Source organism: Oncorhynchus masou, chromosome 15 (assembly GCF_036934945.1).
Source record: "Oncorhynchus masou masou isolate Uvic2021 chromosome 15, UVic_Omas_1.1, whole genome shotgun sequence".
In the NCBI taxonomy this organism is placed as follows: Eukaryota; Metazoa; Chordata; class Actinopteri; order Salmoniformes; family Salmonidae; genus Oncorhynchus; species Oncorhynchus masou.
The window spans coordinates 51,420,359-51,444,436 of record NC_088226.1 but is presented as its reverse complement, the minus strand read 5'-3'; the positions used below and the strand labels follow the sequence as shown (position 1 = coordinate 51,444,436).

Sequence of the window (24,078 nt, the reverse complement as noted above, 5' to 3'; positions counted from 1 at the left end):
ACGTCATCGATGCACATATTGATGAAGCCAGTGACTGAGGTGGTGTACGGAACATATTCCAGTTTGTGCTAGCCAAACAGTCCTGTAGCTTAGCATCTGCTTCTTCTGACCACTTTTTTATTAACCGAGTCACTGGTGCTTCCTGCTTTAGTTTTTGCTTGTAAGCAGGAATCAGGAGGATTTAATTATGGTCAGATTTGCAAAATGGAGGGCGAGGGAGAGCTTTGTATGCGTCTCTGTGTGTGTAGTAAAGGTGGTCTAGAGTTTTTTTCCCTTTGGTTGCACATTTAACATGCTGGTAGAAATGAGGTAAAACGGATTTAAGTTTCACTGCATTAATGTCCCTGTTCACTAGAACCGCCGCCTCTGGATGATCGTCTTCCTGTTTTCTTATGGTCGTATACAGCTCATTGAGTGCGGACTTAGTGCCAGCATCGGTTTGTGGTGGTAAATAGACAGCAATGAAGAATATAGATGAAAACTCTCTTGGAAAATAGTGTGGTCTACAGCTTATCATGAGATACACGAGACTTCCTTAGATTTCGTGCAACAACTGTTGTTTACAAATATACATAGACTACCACGCCTTGTCTTACCAGATGCGGCTGTTCTATCCTGCGAAAAAACAATTTAAGCCCGCCAGCAGTATGTTATTCATGTCGTCGTTCAGCCACGACTCGGTGAAACATAAGATATTACAGACCTCCGTTGCAAGGCTTCTCACACGCAGCAAACCCTGAGAACACATCACCTTCACTGGCTTCCTGTCAAATTCCGCATCACCTACAAGATCCTACTGCTCACTTACAAGGCCCTCCAAGGCCTCACCCCCTCATACATTTCTGACCTCCTCCATATACACCCCCTCCCACTGTCTCCATTCCTCTGGCTCTGGACTACTCACCATCCCCAAAACAAAACTGTGCACCATGGGGGACCGGGCATTCAGCAGTGCTGACCCCAAACTCTGAAACTCTCTCCCCCTAGCATCCTCCAAACTCTGAAACTATCTCCCCCTAGCATCCCCCAAACTCTGAAACTATCTCCCCCTAGCATCCCACAAACTCTGAAACTATCTTCCCCTAGCATCCCACAAACTTTGAAACTCTCTCCCCCTAGCATCATCCAAACTCTGAAACTTTCTCCCCCTAGCATCATTCAAACTCAGAAACTCTCCCCCTAGCATCCCCCAAACTCTGAAACTCTCTCCCCCTAGCATCCCCAAAACTCTGAAACTCTCTCCCCCTAGCATCCCCCAAACTCTGAAACCATCTCCCCCTAGGATCCCACAAATTCTGTAACTCTCTCTCCCTAAGCATCCCACAAACTCTGGAACTCTCTCCACCTAAACATCTCACAAATTCTGTAACTCTCTCTCCCTAAGCATCCCACAAATTCTGTAACTCTCTCCCCCTAAGCATCCCACAAATTCTGTAACTCTCTCCCCCTAAGCATCCCACAAATTCTGTAACTCTCTCCCCCTAAGCATCCTACAAATTCTGTAACTCTTTCCCCCTAAGCATCCCACAAATTCTGTAACTCTCTCCCCCTAAGCATCCCACAAATTCTGTAACTCTCTCCCCCTAAGCATTGCACAAATTCTGTAACTCTCTCCCCTAGCGTCCCAGCATCCTGCAACTCTGACTCTATTGCACATTCAAAAACAATCTCAATTCCCACCTGTTCAGTCTGGCTTTCCCCTCAACCAGCTAAGCTAAGTAGCTTTTTATTATTTGATTGTCTTATTCTTGTTTTTGTTTTTACTCTTTGCTGTACACTGTCCTTGGGTTTTGTGAAAGGCGCTTTACATTTAACATTTTAGTAATTTAGCAGACACTCTCATCCAGAGCGACTTATAGTTAGTGCATTCATCTTAAGATAGCTAGGTTGGACAACCACATATCACAGGCATAGAAAGTACATTTTCCCTCAATAACTTAGCTATCAGTAGAGTCAGAGCTGGGGGAGGGGGTTGGGTGTGAAGTGCATGTGCTGGTAAAATTATTATTATTGTTATTTATTATTACTATAATATTATCATCTGACATCTTCCCTAAAGCCAGGTATTGCAGACTAGACAGGCCCATAAGTGCAGACGCCAGCAGGGAGTTTTAGCGTTCCAGGCCTAAAAACACCCTTGCTCTCTCCTCCGTTCTCCCCCCACTCTCTGTGCTGTTTGAGTGGCCTGTACCTGGGAAAGAGAATGGGCCAGTCCCCTGTGGGCCTCAGATCTGGAGGGCCTGAGGGCCGGGCTGGCTCATCACTGGTCCCCTCCCTCTCTGCAGGACTCCCCCGGCTCTGGCTGCTGCTGTCACTGTTGTCATATCCAGGCCTGACGTCACGGAGCTGGGGTGTCCCAGATTCTCTCCTGCTACGCTGCTATCTTCCCAGACATCCCACACATTTCAGGCTTCCATCCAACTCACCTCAGGCATCAGCCACCGATGGGGAGGAGGGACACGGGGTGGGTGGGAGACTCCTACATATTACAGTTGCTGCTACCTTGCCAACCCCAGAGAACAGACATCTGAGCGGAGCCAGTGTATGTGTGCTACTGTTTATTTGGTCAGCATTTTAGTCATACTTATGTAAGCACATAAAGCAACAGTAAGGCTGTATTAGCATTTGAATGCCATTATAGTCAAAGGTTTGACCTAATATAGTCAAAGGTTTGACCAATATAGTCAAAGGTTTGACCTAATATTTGTCAATTGTACAGTGTTGTACTGTTTCTATAAGCTAATAGAGAAAAACAGTAAAACATATCCAAAAAGGCAATGGTAAATAGTGGCATACAAAATGTGCTTAATAGCCCTGAGTACACGTTTGCTATAATTAAATTACTTTCGCTATTTACGGCCAGTCAGAATGAACTGAGCCTCTGTCAGCTTTTCTTATTAAAAGCACTTACCGCGGCAACCAGTAAGTGGTTTATGTAGATTCAAAGTATGAATTGTGAATGTATATTCAATCATATCATAATTCTGCACATTAGGTAGTTTAACTTAGGAGATTAGCAAACGAACGTTGTTGTACTCTCTCCTCCCATCTAAAAACATAATACTGAACTGGGAACTTCTATAAGTTTGTAAAAGTGTATATTTTATCATCTGCATTTTAGTTGGTGAATTCTCCCACAAATATTTTGAAGGGTGCTGGTCCGTCAAAAATAGCACCATCCCAAGTTGCTATTGCAGCAAGGGCAAATTGTTAAGGAACCAACACAATGATACACATCTGTTTTGACAAACAGAAAGGTTCTTTGTTCCTCCATATCTTAAATGTGGCCAAATTTAAGACTGACCAAACCAATTTGCCTGTTTCTACCTTAGGAACCTGGTGCTATCAAGGTATGTTATCGTCAGCTGTTCATAGCACTGTCATCCTGTGCACGGTGCACTTTTCCCCTCTCATCCCTTGGCATCTTATATGACAGACTGAAGCCATGTTTACTGACAGGGAGGGAGTGGGAACTCAGTGACAGACCATGGGGACTTAGAAAGAAGAGGTCAGGTTAGGATATAATAATGTCTGTCATATTAATACAGAACATCACAATGTTGTCTTAACCATTGTGAAATATTAAGGAAATTCATGTTATTTTTATTAAGGGCACAATCACAGAAGGATATTGTTTGCTGCTAGGTTGGATCCTACATTGTGGACAGTCATGCATGTCAATAAATGGAATGGAAGGCACTGTTCAAATCTAGGGGGTAAGAACATACAAAACAAAAGAAGACCATAAGTGCATGAAAGCAGTGACAGAGGAGGCCCCAGCAGGCAGGTCTGTGTGTGTGTGTGTGTGTGTGTGTGTGTGTGTGTGTGTGTGTGTGTGTGTGTGTGTGTGTGTGTGTGTGTGTGTGTGTGTGTGTGTGTGTGTGTGTGTGTGTGTGTGTGTGTGTGTGTGTGTGTGTGTGTGTGTGTGTGTGTGTGTGTGTGTGTGTGTGTGTGTGTGTGTGTGTGTGTGTGTGTGTGTGTGTGTGGAGGGAGGGAGGGAGGGAGGGAGGGCACTATAAGTCACCACGTGGGGAGAGTCAGGACACCTGCTGGAAACACACCCATTTTCTCATCTCACACATTCGGGAGCCTGCTGCTCTTCATGAAACAAATAATGGCTTAGTCATACTGTAGCACCACCGAGAGGAGCCACTCACTGGAAATAGCAGTGATTTGCCAAGGAAAAACATTTGGTACACTTGTACCTATTTCCCTCTTCTATTTATTTTTGACTGTACATGGAGCGGTGAAGACCTGGTGAGGTGGTCTCAATTACCCCGGCCCTCTCTCTCGTTAGTAGTGATTTGAGCTATAATGGGACAGCTGTTATGAAGCATTATGGCACTACTGTGGTAATGTCACAACTAATGAGCTCAATTATCCCCATGTTCGCCCGCTACGAATCAACGCACCACTCTGGATCACGAAGAGGGTGGGGGGGGGGGGGATCCACTATGTCACACACAACTACTAGCCCTGTGCTTTCAGCTCGACTCATCCTAATGAAGGAGCTGGGCACGGTCCCACCACTGACATTACTAAGCTGTTTATTTATGAAAAATATCCCTTTAATGGATGTTAAGCATTGTCTTTGTACATGTTGTTCAAACGCCTCCAGATTTGAAGATGGATGGAAATGCTGTGGTTAGGAACAGAAAGTCAAGCAAAATGAAGATCTTTCATCATTAAAAACTCATTATAACAGCAATGCATCATTTCAGTTTGCAGATTTAATTGACAGTTAAAATATATATACATTAATGTGTCCATTAGACTAATTAAACGGCATAGGGATCATGTTCAGTTTGCTCCTCCATTAAAGGGTATTTATTATCTTAATGGGTTCTTTCAGCTTCCTGAGATGCATTTTTTTCAGCTGTTTGTCTATAATATCCTTAATGGTGTTTGTACAATCCTTTATGGCACTCAGCCTTTCTAGTAATACATTGATCTAGATTCCTTATATATCTCACACAGTAAACAACCAGAAAATACTCCTTTGTATAAAGATATAAAACATTTAAGGCTTGTGCTAAGATACCTGTGCTATCTTATTGTGTACTGCTATTTAGTGATCTTACAGTAGTAGCTTTGCTGTGTTGTGTAGAACTGTGTTAAGGCATGCTGTATGCTATGCTGCGCCGTGCTTGGATGATCTGTTCTGTACCGTGCTGTGCTGTGCTAGACCTGCGTGTTTATTTCAGGCAGGCAGCATGCTGGGTTGAATCTGCTGGGCTGCGTGCGTGCAGAGCGAGCCGTTGTTGTAACAGGCCTAGATGAGTTTGCCTGCATATGTTGGCCCACAGTCAGTGCACCACCGCTTTCTGACCTTGTCAGGGTGTGTGTGTGTGAGGCGTGTGTGTACATTCTCTTCATTGCATAACTTTGAGCACTGTATTCTCTTCCCGCAGCTCATAGTTTGCTCCGATAATTTAAAAATTTTCTTAACTTGCATGTACAGTATAGATACAGTATGAGTGTGTTTGTCTGTGCGTTGGCGTTGTCTCCGGAAGGCAGCCATCCCATGGCCGCCTGCTGTGGGCTGCTCTCTTACTGGTGGGTGGAATCCCCTCTTGGAGCTGCCTCGTGCTGAAAGCAGCTGCCTCGCCCCATGTCTCCACTCACCTGGGGAGTGGTGCCAGGCAGTTGGGGGTGTGGACACATCCCAATCTCCCCTTCAGCCTTGCCAAGGAGGGATTAGGCACAGTGATTGGTGCAAACTCCCAAAGACACACTGAACTGTGGACACCACCAGAAACGGAGGGAAAGTGTACAAACAGTACATACAGTACACACAGTGCATGTGTACACACAAAATATGCACACACACACACACTGTGGTACTGTATCATTAACCACAACCCAGCACATCCAGACAGATCTGTATGAGTACTGTGGGACTGTATCATTATCCACAACCCAGCACATCCAGGCAGCTCTGTATGAGTACTGTGGGACTGTATCATTATCCACAACCCAGCACATCCAGACAGATCTGTATGAGTACTGTGGGACTGTATCATTATCCACAACCCAGCACATCCAGACAGATCTGTATGAGTACTGTGGGACTGTATCATTATCCACAACCCAGCACATCCAGGCAGATCTGTATGAGTACTGTGGGACTGTATCATTATCCACAACCCAGCACATCCAGGCAGATCTGTATGAGTACTGTGGGACTGTATCATTAACCACAACCCAGCACATCCAGGCAGATCTGTATGAGTACTGTATAACTGTATCATTATCCACAACCCAGCACATCCAGGCAGATCTGTATGAGTACTGTGGACTGTATCATTATCCACAACCCAGCACATCCAGGCAGATCTGTATGAGTACTGTGGGACTGTATCATTATCCACAACCCAGCACATCCAGACAGATCTGTATGAGTACTGTGGGACTGTATCATTATCCACAACCCAGCACATCCAGACAGATCTGTATGAGTACTGTGGGACTGTATCATTATCCACAACCCAGCACATCCAGGCAGCTCTGTATGAGTACTGTGGTACTGTATCATTATCCACAACCCAGCACATCCAGGCAGATCTGTATGAGTACTGTGGAACTGTATCATTATCCACAACCCAGCACATCCAGGCAGATCTGTATGAGTACTGTGGGACTGTATCATTATCCACAACCCAGCACATCCAGGCAGATCTGTATGAGTACTGTGGGACTGTATCATTATCCACAACCCAGCACATCCAGGCAGATCTGTATGAGTACTGTGGGACTGTATCATTATCCACAACCCAGCACATCCAGGCAGATCTGTATGAGTACTGTGGGACTGTATCATTATCCACAACCCAGCACATCCAGGCAGATCTGTATGAGTACTGTATAACTGTATCATTATCCACAACCCAGCACATCCAGGCAGATCTGTATGAGTACTGTGGAACTGTATCATTATCCACAACCCAGCACATCCAGGCAGATCTGTATGAGTACTGTGGAACTGTATCATTATCCACAACCCAGCACATCCAGGCAGATCTGTATGAGTACTGTGGGACTGTATCATTATCCACAACCCAGCACATCCAGGCAGATCTGTATGAGTACTGTGGAACTGTATCATTATCCACAACCCAGCACATCCAGGCAGATCTGTATGAGTGCGCTTCGGAAGCACACTTCATTTCTGCTAACACTTTGTAAGCTACGCTTGTCGAGCCTTAAATTCTCCTTGTGAAGCAGCGGAAGGGGGAGGAGGAAGGTGACAAGGAGTGGGGAGCTGCTCAGCAGTTGGCTGTGTTGGCTAATTATTGTCAACCCACATTGAGGAGTATGAGAAGAGAAGTCTTTGCAAAAGGCACTTTGATATTGAACACATATCCACAGGCCCGCGGATGTATTGGCGTTAACGGCGTAGTTCTATTTTAGTGTCCTAACTTTCCGAAGGGTGCTGTCAGATCAGTGTCAGCGAGATGAGCGGTAAAAATTGCTGTGAACCAATGAAATTCTCTCCAGGACACAAGGTTTTTAATAAACAATGGGGAAATGATAATCCTGGGTAATCCACTGAAAGTGAGAGAGAAGCATCGTGTTTCATGTGAGGAGTACAGCTCCATTTTGTCCCTAAGCTGCAGCCTGCCTGCCTATTTATTTGGTGCTAGGGCAGCGCTGTTCTACATTTGTGATTCACTTTGTCTATCCACTGTGGACTTACTGTTGTCTGTTTCTTTTAATGGCTATAAGTGCGGTGTTCCACTTGGACTTGCCAGACACTTGTGTGGCAATTTTTTTGTAACTATCACACAGCCACAACGGCTCTGGGCGTCTGTTGAAAGTCAACTAGCTCATGAAAGCAAGCAATGCCTGAAAGAAATATCTAGAGATGTCAGGAAAATATTGAGTCAAAGAAAATATGATATTAATGACACTATTGTATCTGTACCATTTTAATACATACTGGGTAGAATTCTGTATTGTAAAAATGCTCTTCTTTCTTGTTTTACAGGGCAGAGTCTAGGCTATGGGTTTGTCAACTACATCGACCCAAAGGATGCAGAGAAAGCCATCAACACATTAAACGGACTCAGACTTCAAACCAAAACTATTAAGGTAAGTCTGATTGGAAAACACCTTCTGTACACTGAATATCAATTCACCCAGCGTTCATGTGATAAGGATTGCACTGCTTCAGTTTCCATGTAGATTGTAGGAATTCTGGGTAGTGACTGAGGCGATTCAGACTAATTTGCATACATGCAGAGAGAATTTAAATGAAAGAGTGACTGAATCAAAGAGTCAGAAGCATTAAAAGCCGTGAGGTATAACTGATATGCTAATTAATTTATAAACGTCAAAATGTGAAGGTGAAATTAGAAAGATTTTCAGACAGAGTAAGGAAAACACATTTATTAAATGCTGCCCAAAGTTAAATAGAGGACTCCAATTTATATTACATTGGTTGGGACGTCTAATAAAGATGAAGGGGAAATGGAGAGAGTATAATTTAATTAGTAGTATGGTTGTATTAGTGTACTCAACATCCATTTTATATAGTAGGCATACTTTATCTCTACTTGTTGAGCAGAAAAACTATATTCTCTCTTATAGCTCTGTTATGCTGTTCGCTTTAAGCCATACTATAATCTGTCTGCTACCATAATCCAAACTCTCTCAGTAACATATTTCTAAATCTAATCAGATCGGATTACCCTGCCGAGCTGAATGGGAAAAGCCCATACAGAATCCCCAATCCCTCGACAGCCTTGAACATGATAGGTCAACATTGTGAAGGGAAGCAGCCACACCAGATCAACACAGCTCGGCCTGTTTTCAATCCAGCACAGTGCTTTGAAAGGCAAGGTCATGGGGAGACAGCCAACCAGAGCTGTGTGTGTGCCTGCGCACATCCGTGTGCGTGTCAGTGTGATGCAGTCAGCATGACCCACAGTTATTCCTGCGCAGGTCTCACCCACTGAGCGTAGCTGACAGGAGTTAGGATGAGTCACAGGGTCTGTGTGTGTATCGTCCCTCTGCCACTCTCGCTCGCTAATGTACTCTGCTCAGATGGGGCCCCAGAGGGCCAAGCTAGCACCCAGGCTCCCAATCCACGCTACTGTACCAGTGACGCTCCTCGGTCCTCCCCAGTCCCCTTGCACCAGATATGTTTTTAGGAAGCCAGCTAACTTAGGAATCACAAGCATGCCATGGCCAGTCCCCTTGGGCTAGAGAGAAGAGCCTTCTGCCTGTTTCTTGATGACGCTGTCAAAAACCATAACATATTCAGAGCTAAACATATGCACACGCACCCTCACGCTTTCATCCCACCTCCAGCCCTAGCACAGCCTCTTTCCTCCCACAGCTTGTGTAATAAAGCAGGAGCAATCTTCCGTGTCTATCATCCTGGAGCAGACACAGTCCAAAGAGCAAGCACACCAGTAAGTGACGTCCGCTTCCCCCACACACACAGCGTTCTTCCCCTCTTGCTCTCTTTCTCTCACACACACAGCGTTTCACATCGTACAGCTCCCTCGGTCTGTCTCTGTCCATCTTATCCAGTCAGACGGAGCAGCATCTAGACTTCACCCTGGCTCTCAGTTATAGCAGCAGAGTACCTTTCTGCATGAGAGAGTAAGGACAGCCCTTTTTATTCTTGCCACTGCATAACCCATTATTTTGACTGTGCTACCTATATCAATAAGCCTTTTCTGAGTAGCAATGAAGAAAAAGGCCAATTTTACAACTTCTAGTAAGTGTGTTCAAGGTCATTATCTTCTTGAAATATCCATTCAGTGCTACGGGCCTTTCTTTTTTGCACCAGAGGTTATCTTAAGCTGCCATGAAAATGAAGACAGACTCCCTAATAGCAGCAGACAGCTCTGTCTTGCAGCCCAGTGTGAGGCTCTCTGGTGGGAGAGAAAAGAGAGCTGCTTGTGGTGTCACTGAACTACAGTTGATACGCCGATGTGCAGAGGAAACCTTTTGAGCCCTCTTTAACAAGACACTTAAAGAGCTCAGTGTCTTTGATATGACTTTCCGGTTTCACACAAGGCTTCAACTGATGAAACGTGTTATTGATGTAGTATAATACTGTAGTTAATATGTAGGCTCTCGTGGTAGTGTACAGTAAGCCATTTGTGGGCGGACATAATATTCACAGACACACTTCTCCCTTCTGGTACCCTCATAACACTTCCTCACACTACTGCCGAGGGTGAAGACAAAGAGGAGAAGCTCAGTTCGCCCCAGAGTTTCACACACTCGGGTGGTGTCTTTCTGCAGTCTTTTTCTGTCTTTTAAAACATGTGGTTTCCTCCTCCATGACACCTCAGAGTTTCTCAGCACATCTCTGGTGCTGCTACCCTGTGGAGGTGTGAGAGGAAGGAGCCCGCTGGAGGTGAGAAGAGCAGGGCTGCACACTGGGAAAGAACACACACACAAACACGCTCGTCAAACTCCAACACACACTTCACTCTCACACACACACAAGTACTTCTTACAGCTAGTGAAGGTGTTGATGGATCTGGGGCTGACTGACAGGGAGCGAAGGAAATAAAGGGATAGATTAGAAGCAAAAGGGAAAGAAGGAAAAAATGGAAGGAAAGACCGTTTGAAAGGAAAGACGGGCAAAGGGGAAGCGAACTGCTGTGATCCGATGATTTTGCCTTCACAGTTAAACTGGATATCCTGTGATTATGCCGAGATATTTTGCATATCCATCCTATTTTAACAGTGTTTGATGGCTAATGCCTCTAAATGTCAAACCTAATGAAAACCCTGGATAGAAAAGCTCCCCCTGTCAGCAATGATAATCGGATTAACATTTTGAAAGAGTAAAACCAGATCGTAATCGAGAAATTAGAACAGCATTTCGACAAAGCACAGGGACTTTTTCAGGAGAGAGCTAAGATGGCAGAAGTTAAAACATCAAGGTCTTGCATAACTCCTTAAAATACTAGCTTCCATTGTAGTGTATTTATACAGCTTATATTGCCTTTGAAAATAAAAGTTAACAAAATTATAGCTTCTGAATGAGACAGGTAGGTTAGTGCGTGCTGTGACCCAGGCTATCAGGAGAGATGACAGACAAGCTTCGACATCTGTGTGAGAGCAGGAGTGTGACGGACTGTGTGACTGTGAGAGAGAGAGGCGCTGTCCAAGGTGCTGGTAAGTGTGGCACACTGAAGAGAGGGTGTTGCAAAGCTGTGGAGGGATCTGTGAGAGAAGGCACCCACCTCGCTCAGCTCGCACAGTTAGAGTCAGCACAAGCCATCCCCATTCAACCCCCCCTTACCAAACTAGGATTGCCAAACCACCTCTTTTTGTCTCTTGCCCTCTTTCTCTCCCTCTCTCGCGCGCTCTCACTCTCATCACGCTCTCTCTCACAACCTCATGCATAGGCTGTAAACACACTTTCTCTCCCATTCTCCTCTCTCTCTCACACACGCACACACACACCTAATGTATGCGTGAGTGCATTTGTTTTTATGTCAGCATTAGCAAGATGTATTGTCCAATACTTCCATATTAATGATAGGGAGGAGGGTTGATGGGGGTGAGGGTTCATGTGTGAGCCTTTCGCTACAGTACACAAATAAAATGTAAAACGACAAATGAAACAGAAGATAAATTGGCACCTACCTTTCCTCACACCTCTTCTGCGTGGGGTCTGCAAGGCTAATGTGTAAATGGATTTTAGATGAAAACTAATGTGCTAATTCAAACAAGCTCAGTCAGGTGAAGCCCTATGATTCAAGTCATTAAAAACAAGTTACACAGACATCTCTGCCAATGCCATGGACAAAGTACAATCCAATGCTGTAGGCTCAAAAGTTCTCATAGAAGTAAGACTAAAGCTATGCTACACTCATGTCCATCATCTCTTATATCTAATACCCATCTCTACCCCATTCCACCTTTCTCCTCAGGTGTCATATGCACGACCCAGCTCAGCCTCCATCCGAGACGCTAACCTGTATGTGAGTGGTCTGCCCAAGACCATGACACAGAAGGATCTGGAGCAGCTCTTCTCCCAGTATGGACGCATCATCACCTCCCGCATCCTGGTGGACCAGGTCACAGGTATCCATGGGTCGCCTTTTCATTTATATACGCACATGCACATACGCACGCACGCACACACCCACAGAAACCAAATGCGCGCACACACATACATAAAAACACAAATGTATGTTCATCTGAGTTAATACACTCAACTCACAACCCGAGCGCAGGCACACAACTAGATTAAACCATTGTCATGATGCAGAATCATGCAGCATGACTTCCATTGCACAGCTCTTAGATCCATTTCCGAGGTTTTGTCTGCCTGCGGCAGGCTCCAGTGTTATGTGTAATGTGTACTGATGAAGCAGAATGAGTGCAGCACATTGTAAGCCACACTCATTTGCCTAAGCAGAATAAATCAGACCTGGTACTGGGGCAAAGCATAGCAGAGCCGGATCAAGTTGAGAGCATGCCGTTTTATTTACAACTACTGTACGCTTCCACAAGACCTGTTCCACGCAGCCCTCTGGGATCACAAACAACAACACGCAAAGTCAAGGCCGTGAAAAACACTGCTGTTCATAAAACAACAGTACTAGCTAACCAGTTTGATATTCTCCTAAACCCCCTAGAGTCTAAGCTTCTAGATGGTGATATATGGACTAAGCTAACATATGGAATTATTTTAATAAGATTGTCTTAAGATGGACTATTTAGCTATTTGATTAGGGAATTTTAGGACCCCTGTAGGTCTAAAAATATATATATATATGTAAAGAAAATATTTGATGGAACATTGGCCTTAATGCAGTTAGCCTACGTAGAGCAAAACGGATGACACTCTCATGTTCGGGGGAATCTCAGCTTTCAGAACTTGTTTCTAGCTCAAACCGTTTCCGGGATGTCTCCTGGTCTCATAAACACTGTTGTAGTTCAGGTGCCTTCCACCTCAGCGCATAATGGCCGACACCGGTGGATGCGGTTGATTGAGACGCAGCCCATGCAAAAACCAGAAGTCTCTAGCTTAAACTCAAGTGATTTTGATTAATAAAAGTGATATAATTATAATGCTAATTAGACTCCAGTTTTTTTTGTCTAGTCAAAAACCACCATCATAAATAAATCAAACTAGCATAGCCTAAATTGCCATGGAATAGAATGTCTGACACATTCTGGGCCTCAATAATTCATGCTATTACCATGCCTGCGCACAGTTTCAGTCTTACGAAGCAGAACAGTTTCCCAAGCAGGTTCTTCACAAGCACAGTGCTCATCCTGCTGATCTGCCAATAGTCTCTTCTGCTTCTCCATTGTTTCCCAACCACACTGTTGAAGGGAACAGTAGGCAGGATCATAACCTTACATGTCTCACAGTGCCAGAACCACTCCACAGAGAGACAGGCAAAGCTTCTGCCTCCTCAGATGTGCACACATGCACTCTCTCTAACACTCCTTTACTCTATTCTCCTCTCCTCTCTCTTTCTCTCTCCCTCTCTCACACACACAGTGTCTGACCCAGCAGCACATGCAGGCCCAGCCCAGAAATGTCTCCCCTGAGGCAGGGGGATCCGCTGGAAGAATTTTAATGACTAATTACATTTTAGTTGCTGGTGATTAAGAAACAAGGAGGATTTTAGAGGACCCCGAGAGCTCAGCGCTGGCACATCTTCCCAGTTCACAAGTACCGCCATAAAGAGGAATGGACCGCAAATTAAAACTCTCCTGCTACTCGCACAAGTGTAACTGGGTGAGAGAGACAGAGGGGAAGATAGAAAGAGAAAGTTTAAAAGCTTTGCCTTTGTGCTTGACTTTTTAGTGGTTAACCATTAACATGTACAGTATAGGACAGTTAATCATGTGATTTCTACATCATTACACACACAAATGTAAAATATTATCAACAAATTGTAGTTTTTCCAAGTCAGAATTTCACTCCATATGTTCAGTTTCAGACATGTCTGTTCTGACAGTAGATGCCAAGCCCACATGACTGTGGTTCAGAGTGAGCCACAAGCTCCAAAGCCCAATCTACAAATCAGTTTGGGATAAACAAATGTGCTTAAACTCACTGAAGGGGATATTTACTTCATTTTCACAGACCTTAATCAACCTGATGCAAATTGCAGTCAGTCTCCTGCTCAGTATCGTCCAGAAATAACTGTTGAGCCACAGTTTCATAGAGAAGACAATGTTCTGTTACAAATAGTCCAAGTATTTCTGACTGAACTCACATTGACTTGACAATAAGTCAGGAATGGGGAGTTCTGTTATTACAGAGCCTTAGCGCACATGAGTGGCAATGTCCTGATCATGAAGATTCTTCTCTCCAACACAAACAGAACATCACACACGAGCCTTTAGCTAAACCTCTCTGATGCAGGCCTGGCAGTCATTGCGTAACACATCAATCATGTAACCAAAGTGTTTTGTCAATATTAGTATCTTTCTCTTCTCTCCCTCTCTTTCTATTGATCCCTGCAGAATGGATATATATTTCTTCTCTATATTGGAAGAACTATTGCGGAGCAGCATTTTTCTACCGCATCACTCTCACTGACCTTTGGGAATGTTGTCAGATCATGATGTTCAATACGAACAGCTGGTTTAAGCTAACATCAATGTGAAGGAAATATAATATGGAGAGACATTGATCAATAGTTAAATATTCTGAACATCTCTGCAGGGCCCAGGCGCACAGCAGTCAGTCAATACACGTCTCATCAATGAGAGCAAATACAATTGATCCGGAGAGCTTGCTTTTACCAGTTAAACCCTTAAGTGAAAAAATGCCTGTTTCTCTTATATTACAGTGGGTTGTTGTCTACCCCTCGTCACACAGACTATTTACTATTGCTCATATATTATTATTATATATTACAATAATAAGCATGCAGAACATTCATATGCACTACACACATACAGTACCAGTCAAAAGTTTGGACACACCTACTCATTCAAGGGTTTTTCTTTATTTGTACTATTTTCTATATTGTAGAATGATAGTGAAAACATCAAACTATGAAATAACACATATGGAATCATGTAGTTACCAAACAAGTGTTAAACACATCCAAATATATTTTAGATTTTAGATTCTTCAAAGTAGCCACCCTTTGCCTTGCACACTCTTGGCATTCTCTCAACCAGCTTCACCTGGAATGCTTTTCCAAAAGGTCTTGAAGGAGTTCCCACATGCTGAGCACTTGTTGGCTGCTTTTCCTTCACTCTGAGGTCCAACTCATCCCAAACCATTTCAATTGGGTTGAGGTCAGGGGATTGCGGAGGCCAGATCATCTGATGCAGCACTCCATCACTCTCCTTGGTCAAATAGCCCTTACTCAGCCTGGAGGTGTGTTGGGTCATTGTCCTGTTGAAAATCAAATGACAGTCCCACTAAGCGCAAACCAGATGGGATGTCGTATTGCTGCAGAATGCTGTGGTAGCCATGCTGGTTAAGTGTGCCTTCAATTCAAAATAAATCACTGACAAAGTCACCAGCAAAGCAATCCCACACCATCACATCTCCTCCTCCATCCTTACAAAGACACAGTGGTTGGAACCAAAAATCTCAAATTTGGACTCATCAGACCAAAGGACAGATTTCCAACGGTCTAAAGTCCATTGCTTGTGTTTCTTGGCCCAAGCAAGTCTCTTCTTCTTATTGGTGTCCTTTAGTAGTGGTTTCTTTACAGCAATTTGGCCATGAAGGCCTGATTTCACGCAGTGTCCCCTGAATAGTTGATGTTGGGGTGTGTCTGTTACTTGGATTCTGTGAAGCGTTTATTTGGGCTGCAATTTCTGAGGCTGGTAACTCTAATGAACTTATCCTCCGTAACTCTGGGTCTTCCTTTCCTGTGTTGGTCATTTAACATTACATTTACATTTAAGTCATTTAGCAGACGCTCTTATCCAGAGCGACTTACAAATTGGTGAATTCACCTTCTGACATCCAGTGGAACAGCCACTTTACAATAGTGCATCTAAATCATTTAAGGGGGGGGGGGGGTGAGAAGGATTACTTATCCTATCCTAGGTATTCCTTGAAGAGGTGGGGTTTCAGGTGTCTCCGGAAGGTGGTGATTGGTCCTCTTGAGAGTCAGTTTTGTCATAGTGCTTGATGGTTTTTACGACTGCACTTGAAGAAACTTTCAAAGTTCTTGATGTCTTCATGTCTTAAAGTAATGGACTGTCGTTTCTCTTTGCTTATTTGAGCTGTTCTTGCCATAATATGGACTTGGTGTTTTACCGAATAGGGCTGTCTTCTGTTTACCACCCCATACCTTGTCACAACACAACTGATTGTCTCAAATGCATTAAGAAGGAAATAAATTCCACAAATTAATTTTTAACAAGGCACACCTGTTAATTGAAATGGATTCCAGGTGACTACCTCATGAAGCTGGTTGAGCGAATGCCAAGAGTGTGCAAAGCTGTCATCAAGGCAACGGGTGGCTGCTTTAAAGAATCTCAAATATAAAATATATTTTGATTTGTTTAGCACTTTTGTGGTTACTACATTATTCCATGTGTGTTATTTCATAGTTTTGATGTCTTCACAATTATTCTGCAATGTAGAAAATAGTAAAAATAAAGAAAACCTCTGGATTGAGTCGGTGTGTCCAAATGTTTGACTGGTGCTGTACATACAACCCCTACTTTATCAATCAGCATGTAACAGGTTTCTTCTAACTCCTCCTCTGACGAAGAGGTGGAACAAGGATCGGACCAAAATGCAGCGTGGTTAGTTAGATACATCTTTAATGAAGATGAAACACGAACAATACAAAACAACAAACGTGGAAAACCGAAACAGCCCTATCTGGTGCAACAAACACAGAGACCACACAAACACATCACCCACAAACACACAGTGAAACCCAGGCTACCTAAATATGGTTCCCAATCAGAGACAATGACTAACACCTGCCTCTGATTGAGAACCATATCAGGCCAGACATAGAAATAGACAAACAAGACATCCAACATAGAATGCCCACTCAGATCACACCCTGTCCAACCAAAACATAGAAACATACAAATAAACTATGGTCAGGGTGTGACAGTACCCCCCCCCAAGGTGCGGACTCCGGCCGCAAAACCTGAACCTATCGGGGAGGGTCTGGGTGGGCATCTGTCCGCGGTGGCGGCTCCGGTGCTGGACGTGGCCCCCACTTCACCGTAGTCCTCCCCCACCTTGTCCGCTTCCATGACCTCCTAGCCACGGCAACCCTACTAAATAACACTGGACAGAGGGGCAGCTCGGGACAGAGGGGCAGCTCGGGACAGAGGGACAGGTCAGCACTGAGGGGAAGCTCGGGGCTGAGAGGAAGCCCAGCACTGCGAGGAAGCCCAGTACTGAGAGGAAGCTCAGCCAGGTAGTTGAATCCAGCAGATCCTGGCTGTTCTGGCAGATCCTGGCTGACTGACGGATCTGGAAGAGTCTGGTGGACTGGCGGATCTGGAAGAGTCTGGTGGACTGGCGGATCTGGAAGAGTCTGGTGGACTGACGGATCTGGAAGAGTCTGGTGGACTGGCGGATCTGGAAGAGTCTGGTGGACTGGCGGATCTGGAAGAGTCTGGTTGACTAGCAGATATGGAAGAATCTGGTTGACTGGCAGATCTGGAAGAGTCTGACTGACTGGCAGATCTGGAAGAGTCTGGCTGACTGGCAGATCTGGAAGAGTCTGGTTGACTGGCAGATCTGGAAGAGTCTGGTTGACTCGCTGATCTGGAAGAGTCTGGTTGACTAGCAGATCTGGAAGAGTCTGGTTGACTAGCAGATCTGGAGGAGTCTGGTTGACTAGCAGATCTGGAAGAGTCTGGTTGTCTGGCAGATCTGGAAGAGTCTGGTTGTATGGCAGATCTGGAAGAGTCTGGTTGTCTGGCAGATCTGGAAGAGTCTGGTTGACTGGCAGATCTGGAAGTGTCTGGCTGACTGGCAGATCTGAGCTGACTGGCAGATCTGGAAGAGTCTGGTTGACCGGCAGATCTGGAAGAGTCTGGCTGACTGGCAGATCTGGAAGAGTCTGGTTGACCGGCAGATCTGGAAGAGTCTGGCTGACTGGCAGATCTGGAAGAGTCTGGCTGACTGGCGGATCCTGGCAGACTGACAGCTCTGGCTGCTCCACGCTGACTGGCGGCTCTGGCTGCACCATGCTGAATGGCGGCTCTGGCTGCACCATGCTGACTGGTGGCTCTGGCTGCTCCATGCAGATTGGCAGCTCTGGCGGCTTCTTGCAGACTAGCAGCTCTGGCAGCGCCTTGCAGACTGGCAGCGCCTTGCAGACTGGCAGCTCCTTGCAGACTGACAGCTCCGGCTGTTTCATGCAGACTGACAGCTCGGGCTGTGCTAAACAGGCGGGAGACTCCAGCAGCGCAGGAGAGGAGAAAGGCTCCGGCAGCGCTGAACAGGTGGGAGGCTCCGGCAGTGCAGGAGAGGAGGAAGGCTCGAGCTGCGCTAAACAGGCGGGAGACTCCCATCAGCTCAGGAGAGGAGGAAGGCTCCGGCAGCGCTGGAGAGGCGAGGCGCACTGTAGGCCTGATGCGCGGTGCTGGCACTGGTGGTACTGGGCCGAGGACACGCACAGGAAGCCTGGTGCGGGGAGCTGCCACCGGAGGGCTGGGGTGTGGAGGTGGTACTGGGTAGACCGGACCGTGCAGGCGCACTGGAGCTCTTGAGCACCGAGCCTGCCCAACCTAACCTGGTTGAATACTCCCGGTCGCTCTGCCAGTGCGGCAAGGTGGAATAGCCCGCACTGTGCTATGCAGGCAAACCGGGACACCGGCCGATACGCGGAGCTGGAATAGAACGCACCGGGCTATGCACCCGCACTGGAGACACCGTGCGCACCACAGCATAACACGGTGCCTTCCCGGTCTCTCTAGCCCCCCGGTAAGCACAGGAAGTTTGCGCAGGTCTCCTACCTGGCGTAGCCATACTCCCTGTGAACCCCCCCCAAAATAAATTTTTAAGGGTTGACTCACGGGCTTCCAACCGCGTCGCCGTGCTGCCTCTTCAAACCAGCGCCTCTCCGCTTTCTTCCCCTCCAGTTCTTCCTTGGGACGGCGATATTCTCCAGGCTGTGCCCAGGGTCCTTTTCCGTCCAATATCTCCTCCCAAGTCCAGAAGTCCTGTGATCGCTGCTCCTGCTGCCGCTGCTTGTCACCACGCCGCTTGGTCCTGTTGTGGTGGGTGATTCTGTAACAGGTTTCTTCTAACTCCTCCTCTGACGAAGAGGTGGAACAAGGATCGGACCAAAATGCAGCGTGGTTAGTTAGATACATCTTTAATGAAGATGAAACACGAACAATACAAAACAACAAACGTGGAAAACCGAAACAGCCCTATTTTTTTTTTAATAAAAAATAATTTATTACCTTCAATACCATTCATTCTTTACAACTCATAATTTTCATACATACTCCAATAATGGTATTTTAATTTTAACAAAACAAAAACCCCAAACAAAACCTCAGGGGAGCATCTTCCCTCCGCGTCACCCTACAAACTACCTTTCCCTATCTCCCCATCCCTAATCTATCCCCTTACAAATCTAAATGACACCCAGCCCTAAACCCCCCTTCCACCTCTCCCGAGCAGCATGCTGCCCCCACTTCCTCTCCTCCCTCTTCATCCTGCCCCTCAAATCTCCTTCCACCCTCCTCACTATCCCTTCCAGCCCCCAATCTCTCCCTGTCTTCACCATGTTCTGCCTGGCTTCCCACAGCCCCCGTTTAAAGAGACTCATGAGAAGCCAGAGCAGAAACCTGTCCCTATCCGTCCCTCTCGCTCTCCCTACACCTCTCTCTAACCTGGCCCACGTCAATACAAAATCCCCCCTTACCAAACCTAACAACACCCGTACCCTAGCCCATACTACTCCGGCAAAGGCACAGTCCCAAAAGACATGGCGCACAGTCTCCTCCCTGCCACAAGAGGATCTTGGACAGGTGGGGGACTGCACCAAACTATACCGGTACATGATGGAACGTACCGACAAGCACTTATGGAGGCTCAACCAATTCAGGTCCTTGAGCCTGTTGTCCAGACCCCGCGCCTGCACTCCCTCCCAGACCACTTCCGAGATGCCCACTACAGGCGCCGGACTCCCTGCCTTTCTGACCTCCTCGTACAGGTGCCTGTGATCTTAACCTACTTGGGCAACTTCTACCTCAGGGTGCGCACGCAGCCACTTGGCCGCATGACCAAAGTGCCACGGCAGCTGTTCCGCCCGAGGACCCGTGTTAGACCACACCATTACGCTTCTCGCCTGATACGAGAAGAACACCCGCAGGAGGTAACCGGACGGGTGTATCACTGGATGAGCAATCTCTGTTAACAAGAAAGAAACAAAAATTGCGTCCAGCTTGAGGGGGAAATGTGGTACCCCCTACCTCCCCGATGGGACAGAGCATGCGTGCCCTGGCGACCCACTCGCACCTGCCACTCCACATGAACTGAAACACAAGCCTCACTAGAGGCCTCCTCAGACAAGCCGGCAATGGGTAGATGTACGCCAAATACAAAAGAGACGGCAACACATCCACCTTTAGGACCAGGACTCTGCCCATAAAAGACAAATACCTAGCCTTCCACATTGCTAGCTTCCTCTGTACCACTGTGATACGCATGTTCCAGTTTAGCGTCGCTGAGCCGGAGGTCTCAAAATGGACCCCGAGAATCCTCAGGGCCCCCTCACAGAGAGATAACCCCCCAGGCACATCCGTTCTACCGCGCCATCTTCCGAAAAACTTGACGGAAGACTTTGCATGGTTCAGAACTGCTCCCGACGCTCGGGTGAAATCCCCAAAGATGGCAAGGGACCTTGTCAGGCACGAGTCCTTACACAGCACCAAGGAAGTGTCGTCGGCGTACTGCATCATCTTAACACGCAGCCCACCACTTCCAGGGATCAACAAGCCTTCCACCCCTGTGTCTGCCCTAATGGCAGCCCCAGAGGCTCCATGTACAGAACGAAGAGGAGAGCCGAGAGTGGGCACCCCTGCCTGACCCCAGACGAGAGGTCAAAAACGTCACCCAAGTGACTATTTACACTAACTCGGCACCCCCTCTGACATATAATGTACGAATCCATCCTATGAACTTCTCCCCAATTCCTAATCGACCTAACACTCTGAATAAAAAGGATCTATTCACGCGATCAAAAACTTTAGCCTGATCTAGCGCTGCTACCATTAAAGGCAGTCCTCTATCTTCAACCCAAGCGATGGAGTCCCTGATTAACTGTAGGTTCCAACTAATAGGGCGGCCCTCTACCCCGCACGTCTGATCCTCATGGACGACGTAGGGAAAGGCTGTGCGCAACCGGTCTGCTAAAACCTTTGCAAGTAGCTTGTAATCTACACACAGCATGGTCAACGGCCGCCAGTTGCCAAGGTCTGTTACTTCCCCTTTCTTATATAAAAGTGACAGCACACCAACAGCCATTGATCCCCAGGGGCCCCCGTCTCAAGGATGGCCTTCAAGACTTCGAGGACCACTGGTCCAAGTATACCCCAAAACTTGAGATAAAACTCAGCCGGCAGCCCATCCATCCCAGGCACCTTCCCTTTTCCCATCCTCCTAAGCGCGCTCTCAACCTCTTCTAGTGAAATCTGGGCCTCCATCACTTCTCTAATGTCCTCCGGCAACCGCCTGGACAAGTGTTCTGAAAACACATTTCCCTGCTCTACATCTATTTCCCTTTCCTTAAATAAACCTTGGAAATGATCAGTTGTCACCCTGACCATATCCTCTGGTTCTCTAACTATACTACCATTTTCTTCCCTAACGCCATGCATTACCTTCCTACTCTGTCTGGCCCTAACCGACTTAAAGAACATAGCAGAACAAGTCTCATTATGTTCTAGAAAGCCACTATGCGCACGCTCCAGGAAAGCTCGAGCCTTCCGCTCCTGCAACTCCCTGAGCTGCGCCTTTAGGGTTGCGGATCTCTCCCAGTCAAACGGCCCGCCGAGGTTGCCTGCCTCGTATTCGAGTTCAATTAACCTTTGGATACGATCCACCTCCCTCCTCTCCTCCCTTTTTTTCCTCTTGCCCTATTATACCCTATTATAAAAGCCCTAATCCTCACCTTAACTAATTCCCACCACTCTAACACCCCCTCGCACATGGACCGGAGGCCTTCAAGCCTCCAAAAGAAACCATAAAACCCGTCAACAAAAGCCTGCTCCTCCAGCACATCCCGATCTAACTTCCAGTACCCCCTACCAAAGAGGCAGGCTGGCGACCCCACCTGCAGGAGCACCCTGTCGTGATCCGAAAAGAAAACAGGCAACAGCCGCCCAGACAACTTACCCAAAGACCTGGGTACAAAAATATAGTTGAGCCTCCGCTCAACCCCCCTGGAGTTGCGCCATGTAGGACCGGCCATTTTCGGAGTAGTGTGCAGACCACCATCTACCAGACCATGGCAAGCCATTAGCCCGGCAATGGTGCCTGCACTGCTATCCCCCCCTATTCCTAAATCTGTATTAAAATCCCCCCCTATCACTAATTTCCTATTTGTGACACACAGGGGCGTCAGACAGTCCACCATCTCCCTCCTGTCTGCCACCACCTGTGGCCCATACACCACCACTAATCTAAATTTACAATTCCTTATCGTGACATCCACCCCTATAACCCTCCCCTGCATTACCACAAAAGAATCCTCCACTTTTACCTCCCTGTGCCCACACAAAATCCCTACCCCCGATGAGTGCACCCCCTCCAATACCCCAAACCGACTCCCCCTTGTCCCACTCCCTCTTAAACCTACTAACATCCCCTCCATCCCTCAGGTGAACCTCCTGTAAAAAACAAACATCAAACCCCACACCCTCCAAATAACTAAAAACCGCCCTCCTCTTAACAAAACCCCTTAAACCCCTTACATTTAAACTAACAAAAGTAAAATTAGACCCCATGAAAGAATAAAATAAAAACATGTAATACACTCAAATTCTAAACCCAGACAGAAAAAAAAAACAGGAGACTCACCTGATGCTCCCCTGCTCCATATCTACCAGTGAGAACACCATCCGTCCTCCCGACATCCCCCCCTCTTCCTCCATCTCACCAACCCAGGATGCAGGAATAGTGTTTGGCTCCGGGGTGCCCTGCACCCTGGGTCTACCCCCACAATCCTCCCCCTCCCCAGTACTGCAGCTGGATTGGAAAAAAATCGGGAGGCTGAGTCCCCAAACAAAAAACTCCCCACCTCCTCCTGTACCCAGTCCTGAGTCTTGTTAGGTGTGTCCCCACCCAACAGAAGTTGAGGGCCTGGGGAAACCAACAGCAACCCAGAGGTTTCTCCCACCCCCATCACCCTCTTGGCCATCCCCTCCCTCTCACTGTCGGCCAATCGCACCCTCCTCTTCATTCTCTTCTTTGGTGATGGCGGCAGTGGAGAGATACCACCCCCCCCCCCGCCAGCTCCTCCACCATACCCCTCATCTCTTCCACCAGGGCACTTTCCCCCCAGTCCACTTGCTCTTCCACCGTCTCCTTCTCCAACACTCCTCCCTCGCTTTCTTCTCTCTCATGCTCCTCCACTCGGTTGCCTTCTTCAGCCACTTTTCCTGTTTCTCCTACTCCCGTGCCTTCCGTTTCCTTCTCTCTTCCATCCGCCGCTTCTTGCTCCTCCTCCTTCCTTGCGGCCTTCCCCTCTGGACCTGTACTCTGGTCATGAGGCGTGCTTCCTTTCCCTCCTCTTCTTCCCCCATCCCCCGCTCCTGCTCCCCAGCCGCAGACGCATATGAGCTCTGATGAGCCGGGCACCCCCGCCACAGGTGTGCTGACAAGCCACACCCGTGGCACGCCTTAGGCTTGTCACAATCCCTCACCTCGTGTTTCTCAGATCCACAAAATCTGTATTTTCTTGTGCTGCACGAAGCGAATATGTGGCCGTAGGCCATACAGCGCCTGCAAAATGGGGGCTGGCGTGCATAAAACAACGTCCCCCTGTCAGCCCCTATGGAGAACATAGCAGGAGGATGGAGGTAGCCACCATGTCCCTTTGGGTCCTCCCTGAGGAGTGCCTGGAAGCCTCTCCTCCCATTCCAAAACCCAAGGGAGTCTTTGAGGTGCCT

At 47.0% G+C, this 24,078-nt stretch overlaps 1 protein-coding gene across 5 annotated transcripts in view; it reads left to right on the top strand.

Moving 5' to 3' along the window:
* LOC135556417 (ELAV-like protein 4) overlaps window positions 1-24,078 on the top strand; it is a 91,688-nt gene that overhangs the window by 41,941 nt on the left and 25,669 nt on the right. For all 5 annotated transcript variants that reach the window (XM_064989614.1, XM_064989613.1, XM_064989612.1 and 2 more), the window contains 2 exons: window positions 7,988-8,091; window positions 11,907-12,060. In XM_064989614.1, the coding sequence (XP_064845686.1) occupies window positions 7,988-8,091; window positions 11,907-12,060 (258 nt within the window). The remainder of the gene's footprint in view (window positions 1-7,987; window positions 8,092-11,906; window positions 12,061-24,078) is intronic.